At 34.9% G+C, this 13,263-nt stretch overlaps 1 protein-coding gene across 1 annotated transcript; it reads left to right on the plus strand.

The window, feature by feature from the left end:
- The first annotated feature begins 1,678 nt into the window (after nt 1-1,678).
- LOC127092094 (uncharacterized) lies at nt 1,679-11,197 on the plus strand. The gene is made up of 10 exons (XM_051030896.1): nt 1,679-2,026; nt 2,197-2,279; nt 2,385-2,462; nt 3,100-3,212; nt 3,322-3,387; nt 5,584-5,685; nt 5,822-6,371; nt 8,043-8,248; nt 8,441-8,604; nt 10,748-11,197. Exons 1-10 carry the CDS (start codon nt 1,872-1,874, stop codon nt 10,881-10,883), a joined length of 1,653 nt encoding a protein of 550 aa, XP_050886853.1. The 5' UTR covers nt 1,679-1,871; the 3' UTR covers nt 10,884-11,197.
- The last annotated feature ends 2,066 nt before the right edge of the window (nt 11,198-13,263 follow it).

The raw sequence follows: 13,263 nt of genomic DNA on the forward strand, positions 1-13,263 counted from the left end.
AGGGAAGTTTGAAAGTTTAAGAAATGGGTATGAAGAAAAGAGTTTTGAAGCGTTAAAAGAGTTCAGAAAAATGGTTTATGGGTATTTATAGAAGGAAGATGATAAAAAACGTTTTAAAATGTTAATGATGATGGAGGGACACGTGGCCGATTTTTATGGTAATGTTGGAGAGGTGGAAGTTGAAAAGTAACCACGATGTTAGGAAATGATGAAGGTAGACTCTGAACGTGGGCTAGACGTGACATCTTGGAGAAAGTGTAATGATGATTCTGTATTGGAAATTGAGATTACAAAAACTTGGAAATAATAAAATTAAATGACATGGCATCAAAACACTGGTTGACAACAAATGACTGTTTCTCCAAAAACAAACAGTCGAAACATATTTGCTGGGGGACAATTTGTATACGTGCGTTTTTGATGCCATGAGATTAGTATGCAGAATGGTTCTTTCGACAAATGATGCCATGAAATTAACAACTTAGTTGATAAGTGTTTTCGACATTTCAACAGATCGTGGGTTTTACATTTCGGCAGAAGAAGATGTCTGCAGATGAAGAGACGTTTTTGACAAACCTGGATGATGTTATGGTAGTTTAGACAATTCGACAGGTCTGAGGAGACGCGTTGTTTCGAAACAAAGTGAAAATTCAAATTTAGAAAATTCTAACGTTTGGCAGGAGACGCGTGGAAGCATCTGGCGAAAGGAAGTCATGCAGAAGGGCCAAATGTCATAATTTTTAGATTTACCCGTTAGTAACAGTTATTTTGTTTGTATATAAATAAGATAGTTGTTATCAGAAAGAGGGTGGATTTACTTGTACAAAAATTCCTGCAAATACTCAAAGTACCCGTGTGAGAGAAAAGAGTCATATTTGGAACATGTACGTGTAAACAAATACCAATTCTTTCAAAGTTTTATTTTTATAAAATTCAAAGTTCTTTACCAATTTCCCTTTACATTTACTAGTCGTTTATCTTTCTGCAATTTTGTTTCGACACTTTATGTTTCGCCAGTTATATTCCACCATTTATCTTTCTCGTTAAGTTTACTTTTATTTAAAAGCCTATAATCAATGTCTTTCGACATGAAAGATTTAATGAACCAAATGCAAGATACAAGAGTTGTTTTAGAGATTTTCAAAGTCATTTAGATTTGCACATGTCCTAGGATTTGTGTGGTTGATCCTGCAAGTAACCCAATTCGACAAGTTTTGGAAAACCAGAGGTTGTTCGCCAAAATCCACCGCGAACACTAGTATAAAAATCTAACCTTTATCTTTGAAGAGATTATTGTTCTTGGATGACTGAATTAAATACACTATATATTCTTTTTCCATTCACTCTGATTTTGTCTTATTGGATTTTTCTAATAAAGTTTTTCATGAGTCAGTTTTCTCACGAGTAATATTACGTTCTTTTGTCTATAATAGCTTTTTACTATTGAATTTTTTAAATAAAATTTTAACGAGATATATTCTATCCTCACATTTTAAAAAAAATGTTAGAATAATAAATGTTATTTTGTCTTTTTTTCTTCCCACTTAAGTGTATTAATGTGTATCAATTGATTTGTATAATCGACTCATTTGTAAATATAATAGAGAAATTCTAATTTCACTCTTTGTCTCTTTCTAGTCTTATAAAATTCTCAACCATTTTTTATTTATAAAAAATCCAAATACTGACAATGTTTTTATCATAAATGTGTTCGTAATTGACAGATTTGGAATGAGATTGGCGCTTCTCTCTCATGATACTCACTTCACCATGACAGCACAGCAGATAACTAGAAATTCTAAATACAAAAATTCTCTGTAACAGTAGTTGAGTTCGTTACTTCGCACACAACAGAACCAAACCCTAAAATAATGGAAGAAGGTAACCGAAGAATGCTCGAGAGGGAGCGATACCAAATCGAACAGATTCTCGAGCTCGATCTCGAGGAGTTGCAGGTAGAAGAGGTCGACGAGTTTCACGATTCTTCCGACGACGACAACAACAACAACGACCACCGTGATCTTACGTAATTTCCCCTCTTTCACTTCGTTCCTTTGTTTTCATTTTATTTAACTATCACCGTTTTCCATTTTCATGATTTGTCTATGAAAATCGTCCCATTGGACCAATTTGAGTTTTCAATTTTTGTGGTGTGGTACTGAGAGTCTATTGTTCTTGCTGTTTGGAATGCAATAGGATTGGCTATGGTAGTGCAGGCGTCGTCCCTGGTGAATTCACTTACAACACTTGTATAGCATCCTTACATACATATCTGGGTGGTAGGCTTTGTTTGTTTGACTTGGTTCTATATGCTTTCCTGTTCTATATATATGGGCTTCTAATTGGATTGCTTGATGTTAATTTGATGTTGCTTGTGTGTCTAGATGTTGAAGACACGCACCACAGGACGGCTTTCCTGGATGGTGGGACTGTGTTGAACCTTCCACTTTTCTATCTTCAAGGTATTCTGTCATCCTTCATGGATTTGAGTATAGCGGTTACATATCTCTTAAACATGTTAAGGAAACTCAGCATTTTTTATTTTATTTGCATTCTTGCCGTCTTGCTTTTATAAGCATACAACTAAAAATGAATACAAAATATGGGGAAACTCTTTTATTAAAGGAAGGGAAACCTATAGACATTTTGTTTGTAGGGTTATGCTTACACATTTTAACCATATCTGTTGCCTGATGAGGAATGTTTCCTCTAAAAAAGTTTAGAAAGTTCAAAAGAGGCTTCACCGCGCTTCATTTTTTACTTGCTTATATGTATTCATTGAGGTTTTTATTTGTTTTCCCCTGGTCTCTTTCTTTTATGTATTCTTTCCCCTGATTTGTTTATGTTAGGATTGGATATGTGGTCATCAGCCTTTTCATTCTGTGCTGCATATTGGGGTGCTTTTGCCTACTTAATGTTTGAATTGTATTCTCATAAATTATTGTTAAGTACATTCTTAAAAATTGCCAAAGATATTACTTCTAACATAGATTTTGGAAAGTTGTTACCTTGTAGAACGTATATTCTTATCATCATTGTGTCCTGCATGTAAGTGTTAAATTATTGGAAGAAACATTTACTAATCCTTGCAATATTCAGGAGTTGTACTCTTTCCTGGGGCTACTCTTCCCTTGAGAGTTATTGAATCCAATTTTGTGGTGGCTGTTGAGAAATCCTTGAGCCGAGTTGATGTTCCTTACACCATTGGCGTGGTAGGTAAATTCCATATGATAAATGCTTGTGATTCAGTCATGCTGTGGAGTCTCTTGTCATTTTTCTCAAAACACATGAATCTAACAAGCTTCTCCATGCTCTTTCCAGATCCGAGTTCACAGTGATACTGAACATCGTAGGATGAAATCTGCAAGCATTGGGACGACTGCAGAGGTATATTCTCTCAATCAGTGTACTATTAACAAATTGAAACAAAATTATTTGCATTTGCATATGAAATCAATTTCAATCTTTTAGATTATGGGATAATGAATAAACTGTCTGTCCGCAGGCAGGAGTGAGTCCTAAATAGATATGCCAACATCATCAGTGTTTGTTAGGATAGAATATAAGAAGTTAGTTAGTGATAGTTATGTTAGTTGACGAGCGTTAGAGAATTAGCATACTTAGAGATTCACATGATTTTGGTTGTCGTTAGAGGGGTTCTGGAGACAGACCAAGGGGGGCAAATGGGTATTATGCTATGAAGCCCGGACTCAGACACGTACACGGGACACGACACGGACACGGACACGAGGACTCCGCTAATGTAAAAATCATAGGACACGGACACGGTTATATATATTTTATATATTAATATAATAATGCAATTTATGGACAAAATTTGTAAAGAGTTTAAAATGAGAAGCAAAATTTATGTTTATTTAAGATAAAACAATCAAAAATTCTTTCAAACATGATAATTGATATTCATAGATACCTTGTGAAAACCGAAGCAATGGTGCGCAAAGATGAAAAATAATCGGAGAAGATAAAAGAATTTTGTGGAGACAAAAGCAGTGAAATATAAAAAAATAAGGAATCCTAATTGTGTTGTTTTTATAGTGAAGAAGTGGAATATGAAAGCTAAAAAATCTATTTATTTTTTAAATTTTGAAAAATTGTGGGTAGGGTTTTTTTTTAACAAAAAATTCTGGAATTTTCTGAATTGCCCGTGTCCTTTATTTGAAATAAGGTGTCGTATCCGTGTCCGCATTAATTAATTTTTTTTCTTCTATTGGACACTTCAAAAACGTGTCTGATACGTGTCATACGAGTGTCGGTGTCCGACACGTGGCCGACACGGCGACACGCTGTGTGAATGGCGTGTCGGAGCTTCATAGGTATTATGTGATAAAGGTCTGATTGTAACCTAATGTTCTTGGCTCAAATTGAGGATAGTATGTGGGTTCTACTTCTACATCCATCTTCAGCTCAAATGCATCTTAGTAATGGGATCTCTGAGATATTATATGGTAACTAGCAATGTCTACCAATCAAAGTGATTAATGAGCCAACCCCAAGTACCTAACAGAACGGAGGAAGTCTGGAGCACAACCCTTATTTTTTATGGCACGAAACAAAGATTCACACTTGAACGGTAACAGCCTGTCGAGTTGAGAATGCACTGGAGATGGAAACCCAAAATGGGTATGCAAGTAGGAGCTGGAAGACAAAGTCAAAGTTAGGAGCGCATTAGATATGTCATCATGCCCCATACAATGGCATCCTAGTGGAGGGAACTTTTTTTTCTCAACTACTATTGAGTGAACCACTCTATGCGATAGGAGTGCCCAAATTATTTCTTTAACCATTCCTACAAGCTACAACAATATAAACCGACATCGATTATACAAATGTTGCCATTAATGACCATGGTAGCTCATTAACAACTTTGAAATTACAGGAGCCAAGCCTATACAAATAATGGAGCGTGGAGGTATTACGAGATGAACTAAATTGGAGGGAGTCATTCACTCTACAGTAGCTACAGAAATGCCAAAGTACTCTATCTGATTATTTCGTTTTCAACCTTGAGAACAAGGTTGAAGTTATGCCAAATCCTAATAACTTAAATATCAAATTATAAGATTGAACTGTTCTACACTAATTAACTTATCATATTTGCAAAACCATAACACTTTTGTAGTTCTATACATAAATACATAGAACGTTGAATCTTATACAAATAAAATATCAATCAATCTTGTAATAATTATTTTTCTACATGACATATTTTCCCTATACATCCAACCTGAAATATGAAGTCTTTGCTTGTGTTACAATTCCATGTACTTTATAAAGTTTATGTCTGTAAAGTTCTGTTACTTGCTACATGTAATGCTGCATAACCTTGTCTGGTGCAGCTGAGGGTCTGGGATATGCAGAGCTGAATTACTTATATCTTATTATTTTTTTGGGATATTGCATACATCTTATTTGTTAATGCAAGAAAACCTAATTTTCATATTCAGCATTGACGGGGGTTAACAGAATTCACATGTATTTATAATAACTCACAATCTTGCTATAGTTAATCATGTGATTGCATCAACCAATTTGTATTGCTTGCTAAACTTATCTCTACAGATTCGACAGTACGGGCGCCTAGAAGATGGTTCCCTTAATTTGGTTACTCGTGGACAACAACGATTTCGCCTAAGACGGTGTTGGATTGACGTGGAAGGAGTGGTTAGAATATTATCATGTTTACTGTTTTTTTTTTTAATTTTTAAACTTTAAATTAATCTTCACAAGATTTTATGTTGGTTAATATTGGTTGCTTTTTGTCTCATTTTCTTTCATTGGTTGGGGTGCTTCTTCTTAGCCTTATGGAGAGGTCCAAATAATTGAGGAAGACATACCATCGCGAACTCCAAGGGATGCTTTTGGAAAATTAACACCCCTAAGTAATCTGCCTTGTAACCGTGCCGCCTCAAGCATGTTGTCATCCAAGTATTCTATTGATGGTCAGGGTTCCAAAAATGAGGAAAGTGATACAGAAGATAGCTTTGAGAATGAACTTTCACCAACAGCGAGAAGAATCCATCAGTCACTCATTCGTTCCAATTATGAATATGATGAATCAGCAAGCAGCGGTGATGATAAATTAACAGATGAGTCAGATCAGGAAATTAGATCTAATCTAGATGACCCAGACACCTTAATGCTAGCTGACCATGAAAAGTATGCAGAAAATATTGATTCTAGAGTTGGGAGCTGTTCCTCTTCTGGAAAACAGTCCTCCATCAGAGAAGGGCTTAATCGGTGTTATAAAAGTAAAGACCTCTACTCCTCACATAGAATTTCAAGAGCATTCTTGCCTGGTTGGGTGTATCGTATGTTTGACTCCTATTGGCTTGCACAAAGGGCTGCAGGTAGCTCTTCCTTGCTCCTTATAACTCTTTATCGAGCCAATTTTTTAATGTTAAAAACTTAAATGGACGTATTTATAATATCACTATTTTTAGTTGCACGAAGTGTTGTTTTGTTTTCTGCATGCTGATTAATATGTATGGTTTTTAATTTTAAAGATCAATCTAAATGGGAAATTCTTATGAACAGTTCATGCACTTGTTAGAATTCCTAGAAACAGTTTTACCGAATTGACAATACTCACAAATCTTTGCTTATCCCTATTTTGATATTTGTTTTAGGATAAATTTTATCCTCACCTCGACTAATGAATGGAAGCGCTCTTATTTCTAGAGTATATCTATTTGCAAATTTAAATAATGGATCCTTTGGGCTTTACAGAGTATCTATTGATCAGAAGCCTTTGGCAATGGTTTTTTTAATCAAGGCTGAAAGCTCACCAGAAGGCCTCAGCCCTCACTTGCTGTGCACATTGCCATAATTTTCTGATTAGAGCTTTTGAGTGTAGGAGAGAGATTATACTGAACACCTATTGCTTTCCTTTAGAATAAGAAGCATTTGTCAATAATATATCACATATATTTGTTAATTAATCTAGCTTAGTGTTTTAGTACAATAAAAGGGAGCCTTGGTGCAATGGTTGGGGTTCTTGCCTTGTGACAAGATCACAAATTCAAGTCATGGAATCGATCTATTGCAAATGATATGACTGCCCACAGTAGATCTATAACAGGTCCGAACTTTCCCTAGACTTCACATTAGCATCAGCCAAGAGCTTCATGGCACCAGGTTACCCTTTTTAGCACTTTGACACAATTGAGATATAGTTAGTAAGGTCCAGGTTTATATAAAACAAAATATATAATAAAAATGATTGATTGGATCCGTAAAATATGTTGCATGGAATATGGGATAACACCGTTTAAAACAGATGATGACATGCAATTGATTAAGTGGGTAGCAGTGAGTACTACCTCTGCCCAAAAAATCTTTGGAACTTTCATCCCAAATAATAAAGCTTGAGCAACTTCTGTTAAGTGTTTGTTTTTGCGCTCAACAACTCCATTTTGTTGTGGAGCGACAATGCAAGATGATTGGTGAATCATGCCATGATGATTCATGAAAGTATTAAATAGTGCAAAAAAATATTATTTGACATTATCACTTCGGAGAATGTGAACATGACAATTAAACCGAGTACGGATTTAAGCACAAAAATTGCCAAGTATAGTAAGTAACTCAAATATGGATTTTATTAGATATAACCAAGTTGTACGAGAATAGCCATCAACAAAAGTAACATTATACTTATAACTAAACTTTGAGGTTACCAAATAAGGACCCCAAACATCGGAATGGATAATGTCAAATAATGCTTGAACCCTTTTTTTAGACGTGATAGGGCTAGGTTTTTTTTGATAGTGGCAAATTTTTCTGAACTCTAGTAGGCTCTAGATATGATGTAGAAAGAAAGAAGACATAAGTAATCAATGCGATACACACTCATGTGTAGTGCCTTTCATATTTATATTAATAAGTTAAAAGGGTAATAAATAAGACTGACAGATGAGTCAAGTCCTATACTTAATACTAAACTCTAGTAATATATTTATTATAATATAACTCTTAATACTCTAAAATCTAACACTAACAGTTGTGTTCATGATCTGTAGATATGTGGAAGCAAATCATTGGCGCGCCAAACATGGATGCCCTTGTTAAGAAGCCTGATGTTTTATCATTTTCTATTGCCTGTAAAATACCTGTATCTGAATCTACAAGGCAGGAGCTTTTGGATATTGATGGGATCTCATATAGATTGCGAAGAGAAATTGAACTACTAGAAAGCATTGATCTAATTCAATGTAAAATTTGTCAGGTAATCATCTTCAACAATCCTCGTAATATTGTGTTTTTCAAACATTTATATAGGATATTTTTGTATGATATAAAAGTTATAAATATATTATCTTATATTTTAATAGGATACTATCGTAATATAATTATTCTTTCCAGCTTTCATAATTGCACATATTAATTTTTCTCCTTTTGCAATATTTTAAAATTGTAGATTATAATTGCAAAGCGGAGTGATGTGCTGGTGATGTCTAGTGAAGGTCCCGTTGGTACATATGTAAATTCAACTGGTTACGTGCATGAGATAACGACTTTGTTCAAAGCAAAAGGGTTAGCTCTTAAGGGGCCAGCATTTACAAAATACTGTTGGTTTCCGGGGTATGTTTCTGCCAATTTTCGTTTCTCATGAATATTTTGAACTGTTGATTATTTCTCTTTGTGTTGGAGTATGCCATATTATCACTACCAGTTATAACCACATCATCCACATAAACAACAATCCTATACAATAAATATAAATATTCTAATATATCTTCGACAGTCTTGTTATATATAATTTCAGAATATAGTTTAGACACTGATTCAATGAAATATATCTTGATTCTTGTATTTCTTGACACGGTATATAAAAATTAATTAGAGATAATCCATGAGTCTAAGTCCTACATTGGAAGTCTATCAAAATGAAAATGAGTTTAAGTTTTAGACATCCCTAGGATTGAGTTTGGTCTAACCCAAATTTTAAGATAGCATCGAAGTCTATCAAAGATCCACCGGATGACATGCTATCAGGACACTCTGGTTATGCTCCAAATATTTAGTCGTGGACGTGAGGAGTGTGTGTTTTGAGTCCCTTATTTGATGTGGTAAGACCTAAACACGAGTTTACAAGTGGAAGATATCCTTCACCCTACAAACTGATTTCGTATTATTAGGTCCAACCCAAATTCTAAGACATGAATACCGAAGGGTTCATTGTCAAATGAAAATTTCTTGTTGGAAATCATACTTCATCTCCAATTTTAATCTCCCTAACGTGGTCACCTCCAAAGGCTAACCCTCTTGTCTTCACCATGTCAATGCCTTTGAACTTCTAGCCGAATGAGCGGTGCTAACTATGACACATACTTTTTTATCAAGCTTTGGCTTAGTGGTCAAGTCAAAACTATATGGATTACTCACCATCTTAGTTGTCTCTGGCCAGACTAGAGCTTTCTTATTGGACCCAGATTTATGCCCATGTCACTTGTGAATTGGGTTGGCTGAGTCCAAAGTCTTATTTTCTACATTAATGACATTCTGACATCTGAATGGAGTCTGCCAAAATCCCACGAGTGTCATTGCTCCACAGAGGTTGGAACACTGCCCCTCAAGCTATCACAAGAAGCCAATATGTTTCTAAACAAATTAAAGTAATGATTAAGGAGGCAACTTAAGGATGCTAAAGAAGTCAGAGAATCGCCTGAATGATAGCCAGAATGATTATCAAGCTTTGAATATTATTGATAGGAATTGCATAGTAATTTCATACAAAAGAATACGGGGAATCCTTATTTTTAGGTATACAAGGCCTAATCCTAAATAAAAGGGAAATTGGTAAATAAATCAAGCTAATATGAAAACAAATTTTCTAAGATACTCTAAGATTAGAAACCAATCTTAGGAGATAAACACGCTCTCTCACACACACTTAACAAAAAATCAAGATATTTTAACATAATATCAAGATATTATGAAATATTATTTTATATTCTTAGACTTGTTCTATCTTCATGATGTGATTTTTTTATCCTTGCTATTGTTTATGTTCAACTACTTGAGATCGCCAAAGCTTAGAATTTTCAAGTCCTGATCAGGACATTTTTTAAAATAACGGTCAAAGTCCTTGACCAGGACATTTAAAAAAAATAAGAATACAGTAGAAATACTTTCAAGTCCTGAGCAGGACATTAGAAAAAAAGTATAACAGAAATACCAAAACAATGCCATGGACCCGCGACCAAATGTTTGGAAATATGTCCCCTTGCCACTACTCGCGACCTAATGTTTGGAAATATGTCCCCTTGCCACTACTCGCGAACTAATGTTTGGAAATATATACTCCCTCTGGTCATATTTATAAGGAAAAGTTTGTTTTTTTAGATTCATTGAATAACAATGTATCTAGACAAAATATAGACTAAATACATTAGTTATTGAATGAATCTAAAAAATAAAATTTTTCTTATAAATAAGACCTGAGGTAGTATAATTTTAGGGTGGCCGAGGTTCCCAATGTCTGTTTTATACCAAACATAAAGCTACTCAAATGTATTCATATAATATGATTGCTCAAGCAATTATGATAGTCAGATCAAGATATGGTGTGAGAATGATCCAGTGGCTGTAAGTTTGATCCCTGCGAACCTGATAGATTGTCTATAACTATCACCTCTGAGAATCTTCCAAGCTGTTTTTTTTTTCTTTAAATTTCATTTTATCATGAAGCTAATATGCAAACCAATCTTTTACTTTTTGGCAGGTATGCATGGACAATTGCTAACTGTGCCACCTGTGAAACCCATATGGGGTGGCTTTTTACAGCCAGGAAGAGAAATCTGAAACCCAAGTCATTTTGGGGTATACGTAACTGTCAAGTTGCAGAAGAAATGCACTAAAACGTTCATTGTTTTGCAGCTGTAGTGAAAAATCTGGAAATCCAGTTTCATTTTGCAGTATAAATGCTGATGAGCCGGTTATATCTTTTTGGAGAGGTGTGTTATTTTAGACCATAAAAATCGGACACCAGATAAAAGTAAAAAACTGTATATACATACATTGTTGATTGGGATTCTATGTCCGAGAAACATTTCCGATATACCTATCTTGCCTTTTACTTGTCGTTGAAACCAGGAAACAAATTTAAGGATCATGAGATTTATGCACGGTTATTGGATGGAAAATAATTCAATGGATTGTTTGTTACTCCTAATTGCATACAGTTGACGTTAAAATCTCGGAACAGATCTAAGTAAAAGATCAAAAGAGTTATTTTCAGTTTATTTAATTTTTTTTAAAGGAGGCCTCGTTATACTTTTTTGGCAATTTCTTTTTCTACCCTTATATGTTCTTCCAAATCTTTGGCGCACGTCATATTAAACATGTTTGAAGATGCATCTCACTTTCATCGCATACATGAGTTTGATAGTGCTAGAGTATACTGAGGATTGGTCACATGCTTGCCTATATTTCTCGCAGAGGAAATGGTGTTGTAGGACTGTTCTGTGTGTATATTTATTGGATTCAGCACAATGACATTGACTAGGCACCATACAACACTCACTGAGACACTGTTTCCTTTGACCTCGTTTCATTTTACTCTGGATGGTTGGCATGTGGGGCGAATCTGATGTGCAAGCATCTTCCAGAGCAATGCCTACGTCAGTGTGGATATGTGCATATCATTCCGAGATCCCCCTTCGTGTCTTCTCTTAGTAGCATAGTCCATCGACATCTTGATGACATACTGGCGGACTACGAGAGCCATATGGTATCAGAGGAGTATCATAATATGTCACCCACAAGTCAATAGTCTTATATGGATGATTATATGACTTGGTTCTATAGTGTCTCACACCCTATCATGACATCACACACTCCTGGACGTCCACCTAGGCCTGCTCTTAAGGAGATATTGGAGAATGAGCAGGTCAGGGATGATCATGCCATTGATGTGTTTCTGATATGTCAGAATACTATGTGGATTACGTTGGAGGGCATAAAGTCTGGGCTGTAGGGCATAAAGTCTGGGCTGTTTGAGAGAGGTGACGATGATGCATATGCCCTAGCACATTCCGTTCTTACAGAGGCACAAAATGCCTAGTGTCGCAGGGCGAAAAAATACCACGAGCGCTCGCATTCCCGAGATGATAATAAAGTCGCTATCGAACTTTATTTATTCCAAAAGAAAAAAGAATATATTGATAAAATCCCAAAAGGAAAAGAAAATGATTGTCGCAACCAAATTTGAGTTCGGGAGTTGGTTATGCGAGGGGAAAATTTTAGCACCTTTCACATCCGTTGTAATCAACGAGAACCATTTAGTTAGATTTTCAAATAGAATGTTAGCTTTTGTTTATTTGTTCTCTTCTAATTATTAAAATTATTTTTAGGATTAATTAAAATAAAAAATAATAACATGATAAAAAAAGAAGGAAAATGAGGGTATAAGCATATGGAGAAGGTGATGAATAATGTAAAACAATGGTGGACTAAAGATCCAACAAGCAAAACTTAAAGAAATAAAAAAAAACAAAAAAAATATGCAGCCAAAAAAACATGGGGCGTAGGAGCTAAATTGGTGCAGGGCCACAAGGCCCAAATGGCGTCTGGCCCAGTCACATGGCCAAGGGAGTAAAAAATGTTGACTCATTATGGCACGTATGCTGGATGTATGGCATGATGGATGATTGTATGTAGATGGAGTATGTAATGCTGACTGCAACCATGTAGTTCACAGCGTGTTTAAACATAAATTATTCAATTCAAATTATTTCGTTTTATTCATTTTGTTTTAATTTCAATTCAATTTGTTTTTGCTCAATGGGTGTAATGATTTTGTAATGAAGATGATGGTAGACGCTGAGTATGTATGTAACATGGATGTAATATGAACTCATGTAATTCACATTTATCCTTTTATTCACTAAAACAAATATTTTTCATTTCAAGTTCTTTTGAGTTCAAACTCTATTATGATATGTTGATGACAAAGAATGCTATGGGATGTTGATGAATGAATAACACATGATGCTGCTTCGCAATGGAACAAATTTTAGTTTTAACTCAATTTGAATTTGTTTTCAATTTTCACCTTTAATTCCAATTTGGTTGTGATGATGTAGTGAATGATAACATGTCATAATGCTGATTTAAAGGATGATGAGGTAATATGGACAAAGAGTCCAAATTTGAATGATGAGATGATGATGCTATGGTATGGCTTGATTTTAGTTCCATGTAATATTTGGAAAATAAGCTTTGTGTTATGTATTTGGA

This window comes from Lathyrus oleraceus, chromosome 6 (assembly GCF_024323335.1).
Source record: "Lathyrus oleraceus cultivar Zhongwan6 chromosome 6, CAAS_Psat_ZW6_1.0, whole genome shotgun sequence".
Classification (NCBI taxonomy): Eukaryota; Viridiplantae; Streptophyta; class Magnoliopsida; order Fabales; family Fabaceae; genus Lathyrus; species Lathyrus oleraceus.